The sequence below is a fragment of the Sceloporus occidentalis genome, unplaced genomic scaffold (assembly GCF_023333645.1).
Source record: "Sceloporus occidentalis isolate IW3139 unplaced genomic scaffold, rSceOcc1.0.p SCAF_6, whole genome shotgun sequence".
Lineage (NCBI taxonomy): Eukaryota > Metazoa > Chordata > Lepidosauria > Squamata > Phrynosomatidae > Sceloporus > Sceloporus occidentalis.
The window spans coordinates 118,183,572-118,210,132 of NW_028316986.1; the positions used below are offsets into that span (position 1 = coordinate 118,183,572).

Genomic DNA, 26,561 nt, shown 5'->3' on the forward strand with positions numbered 1-26,561 from the left:
ACACCTCATACTTAAAACATCTGTTGTTTAAATCATTCCAGGCCTATTACCAATTGTTATCAATTGTTTTCCCACTTACATTTTAAATATTGACAGAGAGAGAGAGAGAGACACCTTGGGTCCCAACTTGGGAGAAAGGAGGGATAAAAATAAATAAATAAATAAATAAATATTATTTATGGATTTAGGTTTATGAGTAATAATAATAATAATAATAATAATAATTTTATATTAATAATAATAACAACTTATATCCCTCCTTTCTCCCAATGTAGGGACTCACTCAAGGCAGTGAACAGCAACTTTGAAACAATACAATTTTTTAAAAAAAGAAAAGAAAAATACAATTTAAAAACAATACAAAAGCATTAAAGCATATAAATATAAAAATGTATATTGAAGAAACACAATACAGTAATTTATAGAGAAGTGGAAAACAATAAAAGAAACAATTCACACCAATTAGAATAAAGGGAAGAAGAAAAAGAACACAATATATAATATAAGATCATATGGTAAACATTTAAAATTAAAACATAAATATTATTTTGATACATATAATAACGGTAGTTATGAGGGGAGAGAGTGGTGAGAGGGTATTAGGAATTAAATACTTTATCAATCTGTATTGTTTAAAATATCTTTTAACTTTAATTTAATAAAATAAAAAATGTATAGCTATACAAATTAAAAAACAAACAAAATTAAAAGTTAAAACAATTATGCATTAAAGTTTAAAATGTGTTAAAAATACAAACCTTAAAATCTCATTATAAAACTTGAAAATATGTATTTACATAGACATATATAATGAGATATCTTAGTGATGAGACCCAAGTCTAAACATGAAATTCATTCATGTTTCATATACACACCTTGTACCTACAGCCTGAAGGCAATTCTTTCACAGTATTTTTGATTAATTTGTGCATGAAACAAAGTTTGTGTACACTGAACCATCAGAAAGCAAAGGTGTCACTATCTCAGCCACCCATGAAAAACATTTTGGTTTTTGGATATTTCGAATTCGGAATTCTAGATAAGGGAGACTCAACCTGTAAACCAGGCAAACTGATTTCAGAGCTGAATGTTGCTTGAAAAGGATTTACAGTTTATTTGCTGATAAGCAGAATATATTAGGTGCGTGCCCAGGTGCCTCAGAATGAAGGACAAGGTTGCTTGGTTCAAGGCAACAGATATAGGGCCTCCAGAAGCTTCTTATCAGAGGCCAAACTAACCGCTGACCAGAAATGCCAGACTAAACCAATCTCTCAGCAAAACAAGCATTTTCTTAAAGTGCAGAGTCAGTAAGAAAGGGGAAGGGGGATTCCCAGGTCCAAAACACACTGCAGAAATAATCCAGTTTGAGACCACTTTAACTGCCCTGGCTCAGTGCAAGGGAATCCTAGGAACTGTAGTATATCTTGGCACCAGAGCTCTCTGACAGAGAAGGCTAAATGTCTCACAAAACTACAGTTCCCAGAATTCCCTAGCATTGAGCCAGGGCTGTTAAAGCTGTCTCAAACTGGACTTTTTCTGCAGTGGGTTTTGGACCTCTGTGTGTGTCTACAGGTACGTGACTTGCTCGCTTCCATGAAATGGAGGGCATCTCACATCTCCCATTTTGTAACTCAACTTTGGCTCTCAAAAGGATAGGAATGACATAGTACAGCTGGAAGCAGTGAAATGTAGTACATAATCGCTTCTGACATCAAGCAGTGGCACCACTAGGGTTTTTATGCCCGCCCTGTTCATCCTTTCCTCCTCATCCTTTATCTAGCTGGAAATATTTTAGCAACATCAGCATTGGGAGGATGGTGAAGGAGAGCTGGAGAGAAACAGACTTTCAGTGGTAAGTTACTGCAGCATATCTGCAGTAAACTGTTTTAATGTCTGAGGTGGGTAAGAATGGGATTCTGATCTAGTTGAACCTACTGTTGCTGTGAGCAGATCAGCCTGCCTCACCAGCTACCCCAGTGTGTTAAAAAAGCACAGATCTGTAAGTTTGACCACCAAAATGAAAATCCTAAGAAGGAGAATGTTGAAATAAAACAGAAATGCATTCCTGTATGCATTTTTCAAGAGGCCTTCAAGTGAGCCCTTTGCTGCTGCTGTTGTTGTTGTGTGCCTTCAAGTCGCTTCTAATTTATGTCAACCCTAAGGTAACTCTATCTTGATTTTTTTTTGGCAATATTTGTTCAGGGCAGAGTTGCCTTTGTCTTCCTCTGAGGTTGAGAGAGTGTGACTCATTCAAGGTTATCTATGCCCTCCAAGTTTTTGTTTACTTCTGTAAGGCTTATCTGACTTACTTGTTCCATTCACGTATGCATACTATATTGTTACTTTTGAATAAAAAGTTTTTTGAGACATGTTCAGCTGCTCTTCTTTTTTATTACTATTATTATTATTATTAACCTTTATTTATAAAGCGCTGTAAATTTACACAGCGCTGTACATACAATCTTTTTAATTAGATGGTTCCCTGCCCTCAGGCTTACAATCTAAAAAGACATGACATAAAAGGAGAAGGGAAAGGTGGTGGGGCTAGTAGGCTAATACATATAAAGTACATAGCAATACAGGAAATGGTTCAATAAAACAGGCATCAAAAGAACATCAAATAGCAAGCGACAATTATGCAATGCCTGGGAACGCTTCTCTGAACAGGATGGTCTTCAACTCTGTTTTGAAGCTAGTTAAAGAAGTGATGGCTCTTGCTCGCGGGGGAAGAAGGTTCCAGGAGTGAGGGGCAGCGAGTGAAAAGGGGCGAATCCGAGATGGGGCAGAGGAAATCCTGGGCTGGGACAGCAGACCTTGACTACCAGAACGGAGGGCCCTGGTGGGAAGGTGAGGAGAAAGAAGGTCTGATAAGTAAGGAGGGGCCAGCCCATGGAGGGCTTTAAACGTTGACAGCAGGAGCTTATACTGAATGCGGAAAGGGAGGAGGAGCCAGTGAAGGGATGCCAACACAGGAGAGATGTGGTCAGAGCGGTGGGCAGATGTGATAATGCATGCAGCTGAATGCTGAACAGAGATTAAAGGACGGAGGTGAGAAAGAGGAAGCCCAGCCAGGAGGACGTTACAGTAATCAAGTCGTGAGATCACTAGGGCATGGACCAGGATCTTGGCAGTAGAGGCGGAGAGATATGGTCGGATTTTAGCAATATTGTACAAAAAGAATCGACAAGCCTTGGCTGTGGTCTGGATCTGAGGGATACATGACAGAGAAGAATCAAAGATGAAACCAAGACTGCGGGCTTGCTGGACTGGTTGAATAGAAATGTTGTCCACAGAGACAGAAAAGGAGTGTTGAAGGGTGGACTTAGGAGGAAAGACAAGAAGCTCCGTCTTGGACATGTTGAGCTTCAAACGCCGATGGCACATCCACTGCGAGACAGCTGTGAGGCAAGACGAAACTTGCTGTTCAAGCCTTGGAGAAAGGTCAGGGGCGGAAAGATACAACTGGGTGTCATCGGCATACAGATGGTAGGAAAAACCAAAAGAGCTAATGAGTTTACCTAAGGACAGTGTGTAGAGGGAAAACAGAAGGGGACCCAGAACAGAGCCCTGGGGAACTCCAACAGATAAGGGAACAGGAGAAGAAGTCTGACCACCTGCAACCACTGCAAAAGATCTGTCTGACAAATAAGATCGAAACCAGTCGAGAACATGCTGGATGCTGGAGGAAACTATTCTTATTCCTTTCATGTTATTTCTGCCTCTGGTATCAAATTTTGTGTTAAAAAGTACTGCTTAGGAACACATCTGTTTTGTTAACTGAGGTATGCCTGTACTGTTATTAAATATGCACAGATAACATGAATGAAGTGCACATCTTCAGATGTGGGAGTGCAACTCCCAAGAAACATTTTAAAAGAAACTTTCAAGTGAGTTCTTTTTTGGTGTTGTTGTGAGCCTTCAAATTGTTTCCCATTAATGGTGACCCTAAGGCAAATCTATAATGGATTTTCTTGGCAAGATTTGTTCAGAGCAGGGTTGCCTTTGCCTTCCTCTGAGCCTGAAAAGACTGTGACTTGTGCAGGATAATCTTACACTTGCTCTGGACATCCAGAAATATTGCACGTCAGTGACACAAAGGCTTTAACTTGAACCCAAGCACTCAAACAGTTCAGCTCAGTTCCCAGTAATCAGTAATATAAGTTACAGAGCAACTGTTGTTGTTGTATGCCTTCAGGTCATTTCTGACTTACTGTATAATGACCCTAAGGCAAACCTATCATGGATTTTCTTGGCAAGATTTGTTCAGAGGAGGTTTACCATTGCCTTCCCCTGAGGCTGATAGCATGTGTCTTACATGGGCACAATTTTAAGATACTTCTGGACTACAAATTTGATCAGTTTTATATTATTTACAACAGCTGTAAAAAAAATAAGATAGAAATTTTTTTCTTCATGCAAGACTTTAAAGAAAAACAGGCAACAGATACTTAAGTAACTAATCTTGCAAGCTATTAATCTTGTGTCAATTAGTCTGATCATGTTTATCTAACAAAGTATATTTTTATCAAAGGTGTTGCATTATAGAAACATCTGTATTTCTGTGCTGGTGGGTGTGTAACGTTCTGTAACTTGCAATTGGTCTACAAGAATCACCATCTGTTGAGGTCATAAGGGCCTGGAGATCAAGTTTAATACAGGCTTCCCAAGTCTCATTAAGTATTTAGTGTGCATGGCTTAATCTGTTCATAGAAAATGCTTGTGGTGTGTGTTCAAAATAGAAACATTCTGTTCCCAGTGATGTTTGCAGCATGCTGCTGTGGAAGGGAAGATAAATGTAAAACAAGTGGCTGTTGACTGAAGCTGGGTAATTGCAGCCATAGACCTTTTGTAAATGGCTGCTCAAATTTTGTACCAGAATTCTGGCTAATTATTTTGAACCAATATGCATTGCATTCACACAGCTCCTTGTTCTTTGTAGTCTATTTTTCCTCACAGGTTTCCAAATGAGGCCACCTCTCTGATCATGATCCCCTTTGTCCAAAGATCCCTTCTATACTTGGAGCCCATATAAGGTGTTCCCTAGGCACTGCATCTTAAATCTGTCATTGTTCAATAATCTACTTGCCTCCTCAACCTGAGAAGTTTAAGTTTTCATGAATATTCCATGCTTTCACTGAAGTTTGATTACTGGCTACAAAGACTTATCCAACTAGAGCAAGAGCCAGGCTCTGCTGTGTACACTAAGTGCTTTCGGTTCCTTTTCTAGCATTATTTGAATCTACAGCTCAAAAGCAGTGGGCCTATCCAATGTTAGTTCCAACTAAAGTATATAAATTGAATCAATAAAACTTAAATGTATGTTGCTTTACCAGATTCGCAATGACTGGTTCATTCTGCTGTGGTTGGAAATTACAATTGGATTTAGATCATATAATCAGTCAAAGGTATGTTCCAGGTGAGTATGGATGTCAATGGATGTCAGGTTTTAGCTTTACTGCTCCCACAAAAAAGACTAGCCTTACAGTTTGAACATTTTAACTATCAAAGAGCTGGAGATGCTTAGTTCCCTACCAACACAGATCCACTTTTAACAGATATGCCACTGATCTCAAGAGGCAAAGAGAGAGAATTAACCATATGTAAGCAAAGAGGAAGCCAGAATGTAAATGTATTTTTTTATTATTATTGATAGAACCCCATACAAAGTATCATTCAGTAGAGCCCTTTTGGAAGTGAAGTTCCTGCTAAGTACAGGGTATTTCCACCCAGCACAGAATCAAATTGGCATAAATTGTGTAAAAAAAATCCCTAATAGGTATGCCTTAGGATCTCCATAAACCAGAAATGATTTGAAGACACACAACAATAAAAGGAGAAAAAGTGGCTAGAAAGGCCATTGGAGAGCCCACATGTGTGTGTTTTGTTGTTGTTGTTTTGTAATAAAAAGAAAAGTCAAAGGCGGGAGAGAAAGGAGATGGGGGAGAAAAAAATTTCAGTTTAGAGAAGCCAGCAGTAGAAAGTGTATAGAAAAAGCAAATGGTGGTGGTGGTGGTGGTGGGGAGACCAATGAGGGCCATCCAGGGAGTAACTGTAGGTATAGTGTGAAGGATCTGTGTTGTCTATGTGACAAATGGTGTATGTGTAATTACATGGATGCAACTATGAGATTTTGTTGCAGTCATTTTGGGACTGCCCACATCTCCTTGCAACCATCCCCTGCCTCCATTAATATGTTATCGTTCCTAAAGACTTCCAAAAAAATCTGAAAATCCAAATAGTCCCACAAGGTTGCCTACTCTTGTCCTAGAGACCTCCTGACTGAGGATGGAAATAAACCCACACATTTGGCAACTATTCAAGTTCAGTTCCTGAGGGAATTTCTCAGAACTCCACTATCAGCATTAGGGCTCTGCGACTTAATGTCACCTCAGTCACATCTAACAGCTACTGTTCCTTCTTCATACCATTACATTTTAAACCAAGAGAGCTCCCTCAAGAAGAACATCACATCTCTCACCATAAAAACAAAGCAAAAAAATATGTGTATGGAGAAGCCAGCTTGTGCAACCTGAGAGGAGCCCTTTTAACTAGGGATTGTTGTTGTGTGCCTTCAAGTCATTTCCTAAGATGAACCTACCATAGAGTTTTCTGGGACCAAAAATGTGTGATACATTCAAAGGCACCCAGTGGGTTTCCATGGCCGAGCACAAAATTGAAACCTGGTCTCCAGAGTTGTATCTGTCTGCAGCCAAATTAATGCAGTTTGACACCACTTTAACTGTCATGGCTCCATCCTATGGAATTGTGGGTTGTCAAAACACTCTGATTTGAAAAGGCTTAATATTTCACAAAACTACAAATCTAAGGCCTCATTCACACTGGTGGCATTGCTCTGGAACGGACTGGTCAAATTCGGGGGGCTCCCTCCCAAATCTCTCCGGAAGCAAGTGCTGACTACCAATCAGGGGCATTTTAACACGAATGCCCTCTTGGAGAATTCAGGTTTAAGGTGAAGGTGCCTGGCTGTCAATCAAAGTTAGTTCCGCGATGGTCATAGGTGACGTTTCCAGCACTGATAGGGGCATCAGAAGTGTGCTTTCCACCCCTCCCTTTTTTTTAAAAGACCAGGCACCACTTGTCAAATTTAAAAACCTCTGGGGTGTGTGTGTGTTGTGGGCATTTGGGTCAGTGTTGTAGGTTATGATCTGCCCTTGGCCCCATTTTCAACCCCAAAATGCAAGCTAGTGCCATCTCTGTAGCCTGTATCCTACTCCCTTGGCACCCCAGAATGCCTCATACACAGGTAATAATAACAACAACAACAACAACAACAATAAAATTAATTCCTCACCTCGGAATGCCAGAAAAGGATGCTTTTTTTTTTTTTGGCTTTCCCTAGGCTACCCCTGAATTCCTTAGAGACAGTAGCAAAATCTGTATCAATTTTCCAATTTGCCTACTTGGAAAGAGAAGCATTACATTCGATTTCTAACATTCATTTGCTTTGCAGCAGTCATTCCAAAGGAAAAAATAGGCTACCCCTGAAACCAGTAGCAACAGCTGTATCAATTTGCCAAGTTGCAACATTACATTCGAATTCTAAGGGGCCATTCATTCTCATTGCCATTCATTCCAAATATGCGCATTTTTCGCCAAAAATAATTTTAAAAAAAAATAAAATCCAAAGGAAAAAGGTCTCTGCTGGATAGCAGAGGCTTCCCTTGCTATAGTGCCCTGACTTGCCCTGAATTGACCCTTTCTCCTGCTCACGATCTATCTCTATATCTCTATATCTCTATATATCTTTACCTACAAACATGTACATTTTTTGCCAAATTTTTTTTTAAAAAATCAAAGGGAAATGGTCCCTGATGGATAGCAGAAGCTTGGTCTCTTCTGCCCCCCCCCCCTCCGGCCTGCCCTGAATTGACCCCATCACTCACCCCCTTTTTGCCTCCTGTCACCCTTTGCATCCAGCAATTCCCCTTTTTTTGGCTCTTTCCTCCTCCTCCTTCTCCCCCTCCCCTCCGATGAGGGGAGGGAATGCTCTGACCTCTGCCCGCCCCCTGACCCTAATCCCTCCCAGAATTTGCCCCGATCATGATCGAGGGCAAGTTCATATTTCGCTGAACCCGGGTCTTTTGAGAAAAGATGGATTTTAGCCCGATTCTGGATACCCCGGGGTAAGGGGCATTTCCTTGTGCAAGCCTCAACATGGATTGTGACAGAATCGGGCCCAATATGAACTTCACGTGCAAGAATCGATTTCAAAACCGATGTAAAAGGTAATGTGAATGGCCCCCCAGAACTCCATAGGATGGCAGTTAAAGCAAGGTTAAACTTCATTAATTCTGCAGTCATACATGCAGCCTGTAGTCCAACACTCAAACCACTATACTACACTGGCCCTTTTACCTAGGGATGCCAGAGCCTAATTTGAACAGTATAAACCTCTGAGCCACACAGCATTCTGCCCTGTTTTTGAAAAAGAAGAAAAAACTGGAAAGCACATATTCGCAGTGGAAGAATGAAAGGAGATAAATTCCTACCTGCTTTGTGATGGTCCAAAAACATTTCTTTAAAAGCCCAGCGTGTTTTGGCCTTATCACCAATTGGTCTTCTTCAGGAGTTATTATAAAATAGACAAAAATACATTTAATATGTATGTGATACCGAGACAACATATAAAACACCTATAAAAACATTATTTATTTAAAATTAAATAGTTTCTGTTACATATATCTCTTACTTGGGCTTAATCATCAATCAGAGTGGAGACTGCAGTCAAGAAATCAGAAGATTAGGACTTGGAAAAGCAGCTATGAAGGAAGTAGACAAGATCCTGAAGTGTACAGATATATCATTACATACTAAAGTTAGGCTTTCCCATTTCTATGTCTAGTTGTGACAGCTGGACAGTGAAGAAAACCGATAGGAAGAAAATTAACTCATTTGAGTTGTGGTGCTGAAGAAGAATGCTGAGGGTACCATGGACTGCTAAAAAGACCATGGATGGGTCCTAGGGCAGATCAGGCCCTGGAAGCAAAGATTTCTAGACTGATTGTCATATTCTAGCCGTATCATGAGAAGAAAAGACTCACTAGAAAATATGGTAATACTTGGTAAAGTGGAGGGCATTAGGAAAAGAGGAAGGCTGCATTCCAGAGGGATAGACTCAATCAAAGAAACCTTGAGCATAATCTGCAGGGGCTTAGCAGAGCAGTGGAGGACAGGGTGACTTGAAGGTCTCTTATGCAGGAGGTTCAAGTCGAAGGTAGTTAAGAACAATTACAAATATTTGTTGCTGTTAGTTGCCCTTGAGTCAGCCTGGACTCATGGTGAACCTATGCAGGAGAAATCTCTAAGCTCCTTTATCCTCCATTTTCCTGCTTTATTCTTGTAGATTCATTCCTGTGACCTCCCTAATTGAGTCTATCTATCTGATGTGCACCATCCCCTCTTTCTATTGCCCTCTACTTTTCCTAGCATTATTGTCTTTTCTAATGAGCCTTGCCTTCTCATGATGTGGCCACAGTACAACAGCCTCAGTTTAATCATCATGGCTTCCAGGAACAAACAGGTCAGGTTGATCTGTTCTAGGACCCATTTGTTTGACTTTTTGGCTGTCCATGGTATCCTCAGCACTCTTCTCCAGCACCACATCTGAAATTACACATCCAAATAGATACATGCCCATTCTCAGACATTTCTGGAGTTGAGAATGGGTGTTTTTGGACCACCCATCCATGAGTGTATTCAGTGCCATCCAACCGTAGCCACTGAGGTGAGGAGGGAATGGGCGCCACAGCGGGGAAGAGGCTGCCATGTTGCCCTCTTGCTCTCTCCTCCTCCCAGAGTGACCCAATGTCATAGCCACATGAAATACATCTTGGTGATGTATTTATGTTTCATACATATGTACACACAGGGTGACCAGATAACCACAAAGGAGGATAAGAAATAGAGGACACCTGGTCACCCTGTCCTAACTGCAAAGGGGGACAATGCACTGCAAAATGGAGTCCATTCAATATAAATTAGGACTTTACAAAATGAAAGCTGGAAACCCTCAGGTAAATATATATCTATGCTTCTTAGTGATGCTCAAAATGGAGGGGACTTTGGATTCCCTCCTGGACAGAAAATAAAAGTGAAAAACATTCATGGGAATGTAAATTCATGCTTCTTGAGTAATCTCAAAATGGAGGGCCTGTTGGAATCCTTCCTGGACAGAAAATCAAAACTAACACTCCTAGAAATGTAAATGTGTGCATCTTAATGATGCTCAAATTGGAGAACACTTTGGGATTACTCTTGGGCAGAAGAAGGCTGAAGTGGAGGACGGGTCCTGGAAAAAGGAGAACGAACGTGTTTGGAAGGGGGAAATCAATTTTATTAAAATTTTGATTGAAAATCAAAACTAAAACACACTCCTAGAAATGTAAATTCATGCTTCTTATTGATGCTCAAAATGGAGGACACTTGGGGGTTACCCCTGGACAAAAACATAAAGGCGAAAAGCGTTCATAGGAGGACACACACACACAAGGGAAGACGCTCCTAGGGATGTAAATCCATGCTTCTTAAGTCATCTCAAAATGGAGGCCCTGTTGGAATCCTTCCTGGAGAGAAAAACAAAACTAAGAACAAACACTGCTAGAAATGTAAAGTAATGCTTCTTAGTGATGTTCAAAGCGTCCTCCATTTTGAGCATCACAAAGAAGCATCGATTCACATCTCTAAAAGGAATTTTCTGTCCCTCTGGGGCGGAAGGAAAGGCTGGGATGGATGGGCAGAGAGCCTGGTCCTGGGAATGGAGGGCCTGCTGCCTGCCTCCTCCTCCTCCTCCTCCGCCATTGTTCCCGCCCCTCGGCTGCTTCTACGGCTCCGGGCCTGGGCTCCTGACTGCGGCGCTCCCTCCTCCTCCTCCATTATTTCAGGCTCTGAGGGAAGCGCCCAGCGGCCAGGAGCTAGGCCTGCTGCCCTCCTCCTCCTCCTCCTCCTCCTCCTGGCTCCCTCACAGAGAGAGACCCCGGGCGCCATCATGTCGCGCTACACGCGGCCTCCCAACACCTCGCTCTTCGTCAGGAACGTGGCCGACGCCACCAGGTGAGCAGGAGGAGCAGGAGGAGCAGGCCTGCTGGGCCGGAGGGCTGGGGAGGGGGCCTGCTGCTGGGCCTGGCCTGGGGAGCGAGCCCAGGAGGGAAATGGAGAAAGACCAAAGGGAATGGAGGACTTGGCTGCGACACAAAGGCCTCTCCTCTCTCAAGCCACGCTGCTTCTCAGTGGCCACAAAATGGAGGGCAGAACAGAAAGGCTGGGAACGCCCCCAGGAGGGTCAATAGTAGTTGCTTCTTCGCGGGATGGAGGACCTTTTGGACTCTCTCCTGGGCAGAGAGTGAAAGCCGAGAACACGGACACCGAGAGGAATAGTCCTCTGCCAAATGGAGGGCCTTTGGGGCAGAAAAGAAAAGCTCAAAAGCACTCCTCCCTTTTCAGTCAGGCTCAAAATGGAGGAGGTTTGGGAATTCTTCCTAGGCAGGAGGTTGAAGTGGAGGACAGGCGGGGCGACCAGATGTCCTACTTTTCCAGGACATGCCCTCCTTTGCAGCGAGGACCTCGGGTAGCTTTCCTCGGAGGGGGTTGCCATTGCCAAGCTCTAAGGCCTTAGCTCACCCAGTGGTTTTTTACATTGGTCCAGGATGACCAGGCATCCTCCTTTTTCAGGACATGTCCTCCATTTCAGACATCTGTCCAGAAGGAATTCTAACATCTTCTCCATTTTGAGCATGGCTAAGAAGCATGGCTTTACGCTTATAAGAGGGTTTCTAGCTTCTGTTTTGATCATCATCTCAATTTTTATTGACTGCTCTCCATGTTGCAGGGCCTTGTCCTCCTTTGTGGGGAGGACCTCTGGCCACCCTGAGGACATGCCCTGGAAAAGGAGGGCCTCTGGTCTCCCTGGATGGGTTTAACAGCTGGGTTTCTGAGCCATTTGTGTATATGTGGGCAAAATTTGTACCACCAGAACAGAAGACCCATTTCATATAAGGGCAAAGCGGGGAGGGCAGAACATAGGAGTCTCTTTTGGAAGCCCTGGAGGTTTCCTGGTCCAGACTCTTGCAAGGAAAGGCAAACTGGTTCCCTCCAGACAAACACTTCGGACTTTAATTTCCCCCAGTATAGGAACATTGTGTGTCTGTCCTTGCTTCCAAAACACAGGTCCAAAACCCACTGCAGAAATAATCCAGTCTGGGATTGCTTTAACTGTTCCGGCTCAGTGCTAGGGAATCCTGGGAATTATAATTAATTGGGGCACCAGAGCTCTCTGACAGAGAAGGCTAAATGTCTCACAGAACTACAGTTCTCAGTATTCCCTAGCACTGAGCCAGAGCAGCTAAAGTGGTATCAAACTGGATTATTTCTGCAGTGTGTTTTGGACCACAAAGGCACAGAGAGAAATGGCCCCACGTGGTCCTCATGTCGATGTGCCACTCACATACACAACCCATGCTGCTAATGCATTCATATATCCATCCATCCATCACACACTTGACAACACATAGACAAACAACTCACATACATATGCTTGGTGGCTACTCTTCCCCATGCTCCCATCTACTATGTTTTCCCCATTGCTTTTCCAATTCCTCTCCTACTGATTTTATTACCCTCCCTAAACTTTTCTAACCCTCTCCCTTATTCTCTGCCCACCTGGCTTTTCTAATCCTACCTTTAGCTTATTTTGTTTTTAACCTCCACTCGTGGCTTTTCTAACTGCACTATGTTCAGCCCCATCTTCAACCCTGCTAACTACTCTTCCCATTTCCACAGGTTTATTGGAAGTAACCCCACATCCTTCATTTTAGGGCCAAAACATGCTGTAGAAATAATCCAGTGTGAGACCTCTTTAACTGCCCTGCCTTAATGTTAGGGAATCCCGGGAACTGTAGTTTTGGGAGAGATTCTCTATCAGAGAGCTTTGATGCCACAATAAACTACAGTTCCCAGGATTCCCTAGCACTGAGTCAGGGCTGTTAAAGTGATCTCAAACTGGATTACTTCTGCAGCGTGTTTTGGCACTTAGATTTGCTGGTTGTCTGGAAAGCAGCAGAAGTTAGTCTTACCTGCCAGGGGCTCCTCCCCCCCCCCCCCCCCATACAAGCCAGTGTGATGTAGTGGTTTCAGTTTTGGATAGTGACTGGAGACCAGGGTTCAAAAACCCACTAGGTGACCTTCTCTCTCTCTCAGTCACACTCTCCCAGCCTGTGAGGAAGGCAAAGGCACACCCCCTCTGAACAAATCTTGCTATGTTCACCTTTGTAGGTCCTCCTTAGGGTTGCTGTGAATTGGAGACAACTTGAAAGGCATACAACAACAAGTTTATCAGGGTCCATTGAAGGATATTTTGGGCCCAGACACATTCTGTGCCAGAGAAAGAGGAGAGGGGGATGGCTGAAATCTGCTACTTTTAGTTATGCTTTTAAATATGTAGATAAACTGTATGTACTCGACTATAAGTCAACCTCATGTATAAGCCCTGAGCAATTTTGGGGGCACAAATTATGGATTTTCATATAACCCTTGAATAAGTAAATTGTAAAACTTAGGGGCATATAGTAAAGGATCAAAAGGATGAAGCAAACCAAAACAGTGTCAGAGAACCTACAAAATTCTAGCCACGATGTTTATGCTCACTCTTATCACTGGATGGATAACAGAATAGAGAGGGTTGGTGCTTCCAGGATAGATTATACTCTTGCCTTTCACCATGGGATGATTCCTCCTTTTAAATAAGAGTTAAGATAACAGTACTTACATTGACCCCTGGATAAGTTGACTCGGGTTTTTGGGGTCATTTTTTGACCTAAATTTCTAAACTTATACATGAGTATATACAGTATATTTTAAAGTTGGAAAGGTAGGGTGTATTTATCTCTGGTGTTTCAATTTCCAAACATTTGTTGTTGCTGTGTGCTTTCTAGTTGGTTCAGACTTATGGTGATCCTAAGGCAACCTATCATGGGGTCGTCTTCTTCTTCTTCTTCTTCTTCTTCTTCTTCTTCTTCTTCTTCTTCTTCTCATTTATATAGCGCTGTAGATTTACACAGCGCTGTACATTCAAACAATAAAATACATAAAAGTAAACCTGCCCATGGCGTACATTCTAAGAAATAGTAGCATAATACACATAAATAATACATAACAATACAGGAAGGGGTTCAATAAAATAAGGCATGCAAAAACTTAAAAATGACAAATAACAAATAATAGTCACACAATGCCTGGGAATGCTTCTCTGAACAGTTTTGAAACTGGTTAAAGAAGTGATGACCCGTGTTCGTGGGGGAAGGAAGTTCCAGGAGTGAGGGGCAGCAAGTGAAAAGGAACAACACCGAGAAAGGGCAGTGAAAATCCTAGGCTTGGCAAGATTTGTTCAGAGGAGGTTTGCTCTTTATTTCATTCCCCTAAGACTGAGAGACTGTGGCTTGCCCACACATGGGTTTCATGCTCAAAATGGGAATCAAACCCTGGTCTCCAGAATCATAGTCCAACACTCAGACCACTATGCCACAGTGCTCATGTGTATTTCCAAACATAGAAATGGGCAAAGGAGCTAGGAATAGGTCATGAAAGAGGGAGAAGGAGAACCACTTTTTTCCCAGTTGCTTTTTTTAAAACATTGGCCCTCATCCAGTGTCTTTAACAGATGCCATAGAGCCTGAAATATCAGATGAGGATTTGTGCATTACAACCAGTACCGAGAAAAGATATATCTGGTACATTCCTTATTGACATATTAAAAAGCCCACATTTTTATCGATTTTTTAAAAAAATTGTTACTCTTTTTAACTGAGATACCATTATTGCCCCACTGAAATGCACAAAATATGTAAGCTTTCAAAGCTTCACTGGCTTCTACACCAGACAAAAGATGTTAAACTATCATACAGGAGAAGGGAAGTGAGGATGTTAGAGCCACAGGACTACGTTTTACATCATATGTTGTTTCTATTGTAGTTCAGTTGGTTTGAAGGGATTCAATGCAAGTAGAGGTCACAGCACTTCTTGGCCGTGTGGGGACTGGGACAAAAGACTATATAATTTAAACTCCATTAGGAATAGTAAAGTAACTTCTCTTGGTATCCAGGCCACCTCTTTTCTTTGTGAAGCCACAGGCCCTTTTCTTAGGCAGGGAACACTGAATTTCTCCAAAAGTCTGTGCTGCTACATCTGGAAAAATACTTAGGTAAAACATGTAGGTAAAATGTGCCAATTATGATGAATCCAGTGGAGCTTTAATAGCTTGCATGATATATTTAGTGTGTTTTGGCTGGCCAATTAAGGTAATGCTCTTTTGTAGATTTTGAAAGATGAATAGTTTCTGTGCTTCTATTAAAGCAACAGTGGGTGACTTGGACACTTCTGGGAGTCTGTTTTCTGGCCCCTAACCTTCCAGGGTCTGCACAGGCTGCCACAAGTGTCAAATACAAATACAAGACCAAACTGGAAGCAGCTAGATATCTGATTCTGATTTTGAAAAACAGTTCAAAGAAAAGTTAAAGCCTGCCTTACATTTAATATCTTTGGGTGATAGCTTCCTCTCTGTCCCACCACCATCACAGGTGTAACACGAGAAAGATCTTTATACGTGGTTGTTTCTACGTTGGAGAATTCCCTCCTGTGCACGGCTAGGATAGTCCCCTTTGTGATCTCTTTTTCTCAGCTGACAAATCTTTAAATTTAAACGGGATGTCCATCTTGAGACTAACTGTAAGATAGAAGTTGGTGTCACCTGAGGAAGTAGTCTCAAGTTTAGGAAAGCTCTTACTACCAATTTCTGTCTTTTAATGAGTTTCACAAGTGCTGCAGGATCCTTTTGCATACTAATCTTTATCTAGATTTGGCGGAAGGGTCTGTGAATGGGGTATGCCCTACCTTGATCTTATGCTTTATTTGTATTTTGAACGGTGTTAAGAATTTTAATATCATGACCTTTTTATTCTTTAAAATGTTTGTCCTATATATTTTATTTGTAGTGTGTTTTGTTTACATCTGATACCCATATTGGTAGATATGTGGAATATAAATAAATAAACTGGTGATCCTTTGCTTCTGGAGGTTTTCAGGAGAAACAATTCATTTTGGGGGGGGGGAGTGAGGATAGTTTATGGTAGTGTCCCACCATCAGAGGATGTAAAATCAGCCATAGCCTGTTTTGTTTATTAACGGCAACCTCCTTCTGAGTCATGGGGAAAAATGAATTACCATAATTCTCACAAGGCAAAATAACCTGCCCAGGGAATACAGATACAGTCATATTTTTGAGTCAGGTATCTGAGATAAAGTCCTTGTGGGCTTACTCTAAAGACAGGGAAAGAGGTCTTGGCCATAATAATAATAATTTATTTATTTATATCCCACCTTTTCCTGAAGGAACCAAGGCAGGTTACAAGGAGAAAAAACAGTAAAATACAATAAACATATACTATACATTTTAAAATAATCCCCTACTCTAACCTACATCCCAATCATAAAAAAAAAAGAACAATATGAAATAACTTACAATATTGGCTAAAAAGTAAGCTAAAATTAAGGTAGAAAATTAGAGCGAGAGTATCTGTGTTCATGAGGTAGACAGGGGCTATCCGTATCAAAATAGTGAGACAAATAAAGGGGGAGGCTAATCTTCATCAGGGTGCACCTACACTGTAGGAATAATGCAGTTTGACCCCACTTTAACTGCTGTGGCTCCATCCTACAGAATCCTGATATTTGGTTAGGCACTAACACTCCTTGGCAAGAAGGCTGAAGACCTTGTAAAACTACAAAGCCCAGGATTCCATAGGATGGAGTTTCATCATCTAAAGTGATGTGAAACTGTTGCCTTATAGACCAAAAGTTGACATTATGTGGTGCCTCATGGCTGAAACATTTTTTTACCCAAAAAAGAAGAACCACTACTTCCCTCTACAGCAAGCTTAAGAGCATTTCCTTGTTGCAGTGACCTTGTTTCTGGCACTTTTTCAGAACCAGAAGTAAGCTTTTGGCTTTGGAGAGTAAAAAATATTATGCTAGGGGGTGCAGCCCATGAAGGGTCCCCTGAACCTCCAGAGCTTGTCCAGCCTTAACATAAAGCATCCATGACAACCATCCCTCTAAGCCAGTGTTGTCTATTCCATCGTTCCTCAACATGGCACCCTCTGGATGTGTTACAGAACAACTTCCATCCACTCCCACCTAGCATAGCCATTGGTCTTTCTTTTCTGAGGATGATATGAATTGCAGTTCAGCACAGTTAGAGGACAGGAGTTTGGTAAAGACTTTGTCAGTTCTGTCATGGACCTCAGTGGCAAAAGATTTTCCCCCCCCCCCAAAAAAAAAAAAACCCAACTGGTTTTGCCTGAGATACAGAACAGTCCTGTGCTTGTGTTCTCAGTTGTGTCTAATTGTGTTTAATGGAGCTTGCTCCCCAGTTGCCTTGCAAGCCTTATGATTATAAACCTGAAGGCATGGGGTGTCTTGTTACTGTTCTTGTTGAGCTGGCCTGGGAGCTGCCTTGTCCTGAAGGGCATATAAAAATGCTTGAAATAATAACTGGAGGTATAACAAACTTTGGGCTTTAGCTCTGATCTATTGCCCTGTCGTCATCTCTGGGTCTTTTAATCTAAGACAGTAAACTACATGTTTGGGAACATTTTTCTTAGCCGCTTGCTTCCTTTAGTGTTGTTGGCACAGAGATTGAAATTGAAGACCTCCTACATCTTGAATTTCTTGCTTGCCTTTCGAGCCTGATCCTAATTGTGCCCCATTCCCACTCCCTTCAGTATTCAAAGGCGGGATACAGACCGCCCAAAAAGGGCGGTCTGCCGCCGCCTCCATTTCTGCCGGCGGGAAGCCTCAGCTGCCAAATGGCGAGGCTTCCCAGCGGTGGAAAAAGAACCCGCAAAAAAGCGGGTTCTTGAGTGAGCAAATGGCGCACTTGTGACGTTGCAAGCGTGACTAGACATGCGGATGCTATGCGTCCGTCGCATCAAAATGGCGGCGCCTGTGTGAACAGGGCATTGCCATTTTGACGCCCCCATCAGGTGCTAGGGGTGAGGCCGGTATGGATGGTGCATCCTTGGCCAACCCCTAGCACATGACTGTGCGGCACAAAGGCCCATCTAAATCGGGCCAAAGTTACTTTTTTTGGACTACAGATCCTTTAAAATTCTACATAATTCTACTCTGGTGCCACTACAAACTACAGTTCCCAAATTTCCATTGCATTGAGTCATGGAAGTTAAAGTGGTATCAAACTGGATTATTTCTGCAGTGCGGATGCAAACTAAGAAATTCTGGAAATAGCTATACACAAAAACAGTGTTTCCAATTTTTGGTTTATGTGTGATTTGGTCTCTTTAAATCCTGGCTTACAAGGATCTTTCCTATTTTGTAAAAAGGAAATGTAATTCTCAGGTACTGTCCTATGTACATAATTGTTTGGCTCCAACCAAAATGGAGCTCCATGATGTGAAAATGTTATTTCTTTTGTTTCCTTGACTCTCTTGCCAGTCAGTTTAATTAGATGACTATAAATTACAGCATTTCCTGTGTGAGGTGAAATGACTCTGTATACTTCTTTCACACACTATTCACACTTCTTTAAATACTGGTTATGTTCCATTCCTAATTATATTTGTTGAGAATTTTGAGAATATTCGTCTCCTTGACTCTAGGGAAAGGGCTTAAACCACATGATAAGAAAATAGAATCAATATTATGTTGAGTAACACTTTTAGCTTACCTAGCCCAATATCAATCTAGAGCAACTGGTATTAATCACTGAAGCAGAATGGTACTCTTTCCCTAGATATGATGAGAACTGCGAAATGTTTGGCCTGTTTCCACTGTTTCCACAATTCATTCATAGAGACATAAAAATCAGAATGGAAATTAGTATTTAAGAGAACTTTGAAAGCTGCTGATAATCTCCTAGGTCCTGTCTTTTTCAATATATATGCTTGAAAATGCCAAAGTAAAAAACACAACTATGATTTACCCAAGAAAGCAAAGAACTTATTAAGAGGTGGTTAAGCTTTCAAGAAATGGACATGAAAAATAAATATTATATTCTTTTTTTATTTTAATACAGTATAAGTCAGATACTGCAGCTGGATGTTGCTAAAACAGGTTCCACAATATGGAAACACTCATAATTTTTGCCTTATTTCTGAAACACTTCAGGCCTGAGGATTTGCGTCGTGAATTTGGTCGGTATGGCCCTGTAGTAGACGTATACATTCCACTTGACTTCTACACAAGACGCCCAAGAGGATTTGCTTATATACAATATCCTTTATGTCACTGTATTTTTTATTAAGGTGCATTGTTGTTATTGCGTCCTAACTTAATGTATTTATTTCTTTGTCTCAGAAAATGTAAAGCAGTCCACAGTGGCTGGCAAGCACCCCAAAGTTTGAATGAACCTGGTTAGATAGAGTCCAAGCAGGCAAGCCAAAAGACACCTTAAAGTTCAAGCCTCAAGGAATAAAGAGGGAGGGTGGAAAAAGATAAAAAGAAAACTGGAAGAGGGGAAGTCCTTTTTCAAGGAAAAGACAAAGCCACAACACCAAGTTAAGGCTTCGGCTTTCCGACATTTGCTCGAGTTCCAAAGTCAAAGCCAAGTCTGATTTGGTTGGTTCTACGGCCCTTGTCAAGTCCATCTAGCAAGCCCTAAAGAGTAAAGGTCAAGACCAAGTGACGTGGAGGTAACTGCCAAAGTTTCCTTTTGTATCTTATCGCTCAAGCTCTTACATTTCAGTCAAGAACCTGTTTGTTTGTAACTGTTCTATTTAAATATTGCTTCCATAAGCTAGTGTAAGAGAACTGTATGCAAATATTTGTTCATTTTTCTGTTAATTCCCTAACAGAATAGATTTGAATGCAATATTGGGACATATCAGTCATTTAGATCAGTGCTTCTCAAATTGTCTGATCTGGTGGAACTTCAGTGGTTGTTTTTCTAATCTGCCAGGGATCCTGGGAGCCGGTGTGGTGGTCTAAGTGGAGTAGGATTCTGGGAAACCAGAGTTCGAATCCCCACTCAGCCATGGAAAGCCACTGGATGACGTTGGGCAAGTCACAATCGCAGAGGAAGGTAATGGCAAGCCCCCTCTTAACAAATCTTGCCAAGAAACCCTTGTGAAAGGGTTGCCTTCGGGTCACCATATGTTGGAAACAACATGAAGCCACACAACAACAACACAGCCAGGGACCGGTATTACATGTACAATTTTTAACATAATTTTAAACCATTTAAATGAAATGATTTTAATTGTTTTCAAAATTATTGCTAAGTTTTTGTCTGATTTTATCTGTGAGCTGCCTTGGATCCCATTCTGGAGAAAAGGCAACATATAACTAAATAAATAAGTTATGTGTGCCCTATTATATTATTTTATTTGCACAATTTACTGGAAACTTTCTGCAGATTGGCAACTGACAGCCCACGGACTGACAACAGTTCGCAGACCACCACTTTGAGCAGCACTGATTTGGATGGTCTAGTGTAATATCTGTGACATTGCCCGTTACTTCTTTTAAATACTGGGAATAAAGGAGAAAAAAGAGAAGAAAGTCAGATATAGGCAAGTTTTTAGTGTAGCCAAAGAATACTGGAGAGTTATTTTCAACATCTAGATATTTGCTGATTAAAATAAGTCAGATATACCTTAAATACACTTGAACTGATCAAGTGATATTACAAGTGTAGGGGTCAAAAATACAGAGAGATTTCTTTCTTACCAAAGCTTTGACAATCATGTTAGTACAGAAACAACTCTGTTTGCTGATCTGCCTACCACTGAACTGGGTGGGAAGGCAGTATAAAGAGGATTTTCATGTGCATTTCAGTAGAGAGACAGACAACTGTATTTTAAAGTTGTTCATTATAATGTTGTTTTTGCATAACAATGAGGTTCCTCGTGTTTTGTGACAGCCTGGATACACTTTCACTCCATTGATCTCACTGTGGCATGCACATATGAAGTATGAAGAGACGGTTTACTTTCCCAAATAGTGCTGGTTTCAGAATTTGGGGCACCCTACCCTTAAACTGAAAGAGGCAAAGTTTGTGGAGGGAATCCATACTTCTCATACTGAAACTTTCCTTGTTCCTTTGTGAAAAATGGCAATGCTAAAATGAGGTTAAGTTAGTGGGAACCTTCGCATGTTCTGGAGCTCTGATGGATGTCTGAGTTTGCATTCTTTGGAAATAGTCATGTTTTGAAACATGTAGCTGTTTGTTTAGTTTCCTGGTGTTTGGGAGTGTGTGTCTTCCTGTCACATAGTGTATGACATCCTGCTGGTTAGTTTTAACTAGAGTAGACTCAGTTAGTTGTTGACTGGTAATTCAACATATACACAAATCTCATTGATTGAATGGGTCTGCTTTAGTCAGGACTAACACAGAATTAGTCTTGACACAAAATTAGTCCCAACACAGAATTAGTTGCTGGAAATTACTTGAGGGCACACAAGAAGAAGAAAGGACAGAATTAATATCATTATGTGTTTATTACCACAACCACTGCAGGAACACTAATGTACTCAAATGGTTGCATAAAGTATAAATTGGGTAAAGGCTAAATTTTAAAATACTATATCAAAATAACTTGCTTGATTTTCAAAGTATGTGAATATTTTGGTCAATGTTATATGATGCAATTTTTTGCTTTGTGCATGTTTAAAGCGTCCTTAACAGACAGTCATGTTTGAAGATGTTCGTGATGCAGAAGATGCTCTTTATAACCTCAATAGAAAGTGGGTATGTGGCCGGCAAATTGAAATACAGTTTGCACAAGGTGATCGCAAAAGTAAGTGACTATAAGTACATCACTTACTTATTCTACAAAATATTTAAGAAAGCCACCTTTCATGTCAATTAGAATGAAAAGTAAAAGACAGATAAAATGATAATATCTCATGGGTGGAGGGACAGTTTATAATTAAGTCAAGTAATTAAAGCCATGAGTGCTGAAGGTATAGGAGGCTATGGTTTTCTTGCAGTCTTCTAGTTTTTTTTTTTTTTTTTTTAATTTTAGCACCAGGTCAGATGAAATCAAAAGAGCATCGTCAGTGTTCACCAATGGATTACAGACGCTCAAGAAGCCGCAGCCGAAGGAGAACACGTAGCAGAAGTTCTTCATGGGGCTGGAGCAGGAGACACTCTGACAGTTTTAAAGAGTAAGTTTGTAGATTGCTTGGAAGTAATGAAATAAAATATACATAAAAATTGCTATTTATTTCAGAGAATACAACATTTACTGTTAGGCATGTATCAGCTAATCTTCTTGTGGAATCCAACCCATAAAAATATTTTTAAATAGAATACTAACCAATGAAGAGAAGCAAAATGTATCTGCAAAGGTTTAGTAGCTCTGCCTCTTTATAAAAAATTATTTGAACCACATAGCTAGCTATTCTTAGGCATAGAAATCAAGGCACTTGTAGAATCCTAACATTGGGTGAATATCACCCGCTTGGCCTTCGCATACTGGCCCCCAGATTTGTGGCATCAATCTCGAAAAGTAAAGCTTTATTGAGATATAATGTACCTCATTGTGATAATAATGACACATGAAACTTTGGCCATTATGCCAGAGTGTCTAAGGGCATTCTGGTCACAGTAAAATGCAGGGATGGAAGAATATTACAAGCCCGCTTTTCTTGAGATTTCTTCTTAGAATTCTCAAACAAGCTTTTTAAATTTTTCTCATTTAAAATAAATTGTTAGGGCTTTGAGAATACAGTCCTGTTTAAAAAAAGAAAAGAAAAAAATACAGTAAGCCAACTATTTAGGTCACAGCATTCTTTCACAATACATAACATCAACAACCATTTTCTAATACTCTGGATGATTTGCAGGTCAAGGCGTAGACGACATTCTTACAGCCAGTCTAAGTCTCGGTCAAAATCTCTTCCAAGGCATTCAAGCTCACCAAGACGATCAATCACACCCCAAAGAAATTCTAGCTCTAGGGGAAGGTCACGATCAAAGTCCACCCAGAGAAGTTCAAAATATGCTGAAAAATCACCATCCAGTTCCCATCGAAGACGTTCCAGTTCAAGAACAAAGTCGCGATCTCATCCAAAACATTCAGGCTCGCCAACTAGATCTCTGTCTAAATCTCCACGGAAACATACTAATTCCAGTTCTCGTTCATATTCTCGGAGTTTCTATCAGAGAAACAGTAACCAGTCAGTATCTGAAGAAGATTAATGCCTTTGTTTCTTTAATAACAGTTTTTATGAGCACAAAATAAAGAGAACAAAAATGTCCAAAGCTTATTTGAAATGAAAGTTAATTAACTGACAAAGGCCTTGCTGTGTTGTCCTTTTGGTTTGTGCAAAACTCTTTAAGGTTTCTGTTACTTTTAAAGAAACATTTATTTAGTGTAGTCCTACTCTCCTTACACTAAAGAGCCCGATAGTGCTCAGTCCTAAGATCGTGATAAATGTGCACCATTTTCTACAGTGCTGTAGTTTTTACCCCTGCATTAGAATGCTTTATTTTTTAAAATCAGACTGCCATTAGTTTCTTGAAGCTGCCAGAACCTAAATACAGTTCATTTGAGCACTGGCTAGAAGTTGCACATATGTCTTGCCCAGGTTTGAGGTGGGGGCATATAATATAGCCTGTTTATCTCTCTTTTAATTGTTGCAGTAGAATTATAGTGCAAGCAAGGTTTATGCTCTTGAGCTAGGATTGAGCCTTTTATTACTGGTTTTAATACAGACATAAATTGTGTAAGGCTGCTGTACTCCATTTGTTACTTCTGTTGTCTTTGTTTTAGTGCCTATTTTGTTGTGATACTGAGAATATCAAAGTAAGATTTGAAGATTACCATTGCTAGATGGTTTTCAATTAATTAGGGCTTAATACTGAAATGTTACTTCAAATTAAGGTGGTCTATGTTTCAGAGTAGAGAGGTTTGTTACCAAGAAATTTGCATAACATAAGAGTGGTCTGAATCTCACATTTATCACACTTTAGTTTATGAAAATGTAGTTTATGTATTTTTAAAAAGATGAAAAGTATCAGTTGCCCTTTCGTCTTCCATACTAACTAATCTTAATTTACATCAACATCCTAATCCAGAGGTATATGAGCACATGAGTATTTTTGGATCTCCATTTCTCCTGTCAAATTAAGGATAGATGGGAGGGCGAGAGAATGCCTGGATGTCTTTTTCTTTCTGTAACAAATAAGATATGAGTTGTGTGTGTAGATTTCTGGATTGGGCACAGGTCCAGAGAGGAAGTAGGATGAGGTGGATTTTAGCTCAGTCTAAACTTGTAGCAGAATAAGGTACACATAAAGTATTTGAATAAATTCTAATGCTTAATATGGATGTTTATACAGTTGGCCCTCTATCCACGGATTCTGCATACACAGATTCAACCACCCACAGATTGAAAATATTTTTTTAAAAAAATCCAAACAGCAAACATTGATTTTGATTTTATATAAGGGAGACCATTTTGCTACAGTGTTGTGTGAGACTTGAGCATCCACGGATTTTTATATCCATGGGGAGTCCTGGAACCAAACCCCAGTGGTTGTCAAGGGCTCACTGTACATTTCGAATGTTCCTTATGTAAATAAAAAGAAGCCCAGTTTCCTGAAAATAGATTCTTGCTTCTTCATATGCTCATATTCTATTTGTAGCAAGTATTTAAGGTAAGAGAAAACTAAAGTGTGATTAACTACATATTTTCTTGTGAATATAGAAACAGTCTGTGTTTCTGTACAGCAGCCTCTTGCACCTATGGAGTGAATGATGGTCTCACTGTCAGCTAGTGGATCAACAATAGTGCGTATGAGTAGGCAAGTCAAATATGCATTGGATATTTTAATAAATATATAATTGGTTATATACAGTCATTTTTTCATATTGTAATATAAGTTGTTAAGCACATGTTTTTCATGTATGTTGGAATGTTTTTGTGACACACTCTTAAACCATTAACTTTATAGTGTAACACTTTCATTTTATTATATTCTATATTTTCAATAATGTTACTGTGTTAGAAGAGCAATGTAAAAAAACCTTCTTCATGCAATTTTAAAATTCTTTATGCCTAGAATTATTTAACAGTTGAACAGCTGAGTCTTACTCATTATTAGGTTGTTTTAACTCAAGTAACAGAGGAAATTCTGAAAATATTTTGTATTTTACAGTATATTACTTTTGCATTGTGTACTAATGTTTGTGTTTAAATGTATGGTGGCTATAATGTCTGTTACATGGTACAAGTACTGCATTGTAGCACATTACTATAGTGGCAGTAAAATGAGATTTCATTTCATAAGCAAGTATACAGTTTTGTGTTCAAAGTAGTACCATTATTATTATTTTGTAACTTAATTTTTTTCAATAAAATACCTGAAGTTTCTTTTGATTTGCTGTTAAAAAAACTGGGTTTGCTTGTAAGGTAGTTTGGCGTATTTCTTACGTGGGGAAACAGCAGGGAACACCTTTAGTGGCTCTTTAGCTTTGATAAAAATAAATAAGAGGGGAGGCATGTTAGAGGTGGGGGACATTTTTCTTCCTCTTTTTTAATATAGAGCCCAGAAACATCCATTGATGCTGAACTGTGAAATATTCATCAGAGACAAAAGAAACAATTGCCTGTTACAGACTGCCAAAATAAAGCTGCTTCGGGTCTCTTTGGAGGTATGCTGTTTAAATGATGCATACACCCTAAGAATCCGGAAGATGCACCAAAGCTGCACTCCAGTGCTTAGGAATGGAGTGTGGCTTTGGCGCGACCTCTGGACTCTTAGGACCCATGCATCATTGAAATACCACACCTCCAAAGAGACCCGAAGCAGCTTTATTTTGGCCTGTCTGTAACAGGCCAAAGTGTCTTTTTGCTTTCCTCCCTGATGATGTTTCTGGCTTCTGACTAGAGGTCTTCTAGTTCCTAGTCAGTTAGGTCCAACAATACAAACCTGTTGTTTTGTTTTGTTTTGTTTTGTTTTTACTTTATCTTTAAATTCTGTAAGGATGTTCTTCAAGTTGTATTTTGGTATGATGAATAGTTTAATGTTCTCCAACTTTAATTTTTGATATTAGCAGTTCATGATCTGTGCTACAATCTGTTCCTGGTCTTGTTTTTTGCAGAGGGACTGGACCTTCTCTATTTTTTGCTTCCAATTATGTAGTCTATTTGATTTCTATACTGGCCATCAGGGAATGGCCTTCTATACATGTGCTTCTTCAGTTTCTTGAAGAATGTTTTGAAATGAACAAACTATTGGCCTCACAAAAGTCAAATCGAGTATTCTCCTGCTTCATTTGATTATCCTAAGCCAACTTCTCCAACAGTCTTTAGTTTTGCTGTGTTTCCTAATTTTGCAGTCCAGTCACCTATGATTAATAAGAAGTCCTGTTTTGATGTATGCTCAGTTTCGTCCTGGATTCCAGCACAGAATCTTTCAATTTCTTCTTCTGCCTCTGTAGTTGGAGCATAAACTTAGATTATGTTTATACTGATATATTTTCTTTGAAGTCTTCCCAATATTATTCACTGCTTTATATCTTTTGACT

General features: G+C 40.2%; 1 protein-coding gene across 3 annotated transcripts; it reads left to right on the forward strand.

Annotated features, from left to right (window-relative positions):
- Positions 1 to 10,863: 10,863 nt before the first annotated feature.
- On the forward strand, positions 10,864 to 25,410 carry SRSF12 (serine and arginine rich splicing factor 12). Of its 3 annotated transcripts, XM_089530758.1 has the most exons (6): positions 10,992 to 11,070; positions 19,381 to 19,715; positions 19,982 to 20,104; positions 21,698 to 21,821; positions 22,050 to 22,191; positions 22,873 to 25,410. In XM_089530758.1, exons 4-6 carry the CDS (start codon positions 21,716 to 21,718, stop codon positions 23,225 to 23,227), a joined length of 603 nt encoding a protein of 200 aa, XP_089386884.1. In that variant the 5' UTR covers positions 10,992 to 11,070; positions 19,381 to 19,715; positions 19,982 to 20,104; positions 21,698 to 21,715; the 3' UTR covers positions 23,228 to 25,410. The 3 variants fall into 3 exon arrangements, with proteins under 3 accessions (XP_089386883.1, XP_089386884.1, XP_089386886.1); XM_089530757.1 differs by lacking the exons at positions 19,381 to 19,715; positions 19,982 to 20,104 and adding an exon at positions 19,192 to 19,296 and having other exon boundaries at positions 10,864 to 11,070; positions 21,718 to 21,821; XM_089530760.1 differs by lacking the exon at positions 19,982 to 20,104.
- Positions 25,411 to 26,561: the final 1,151 nt, after the last annotated feature.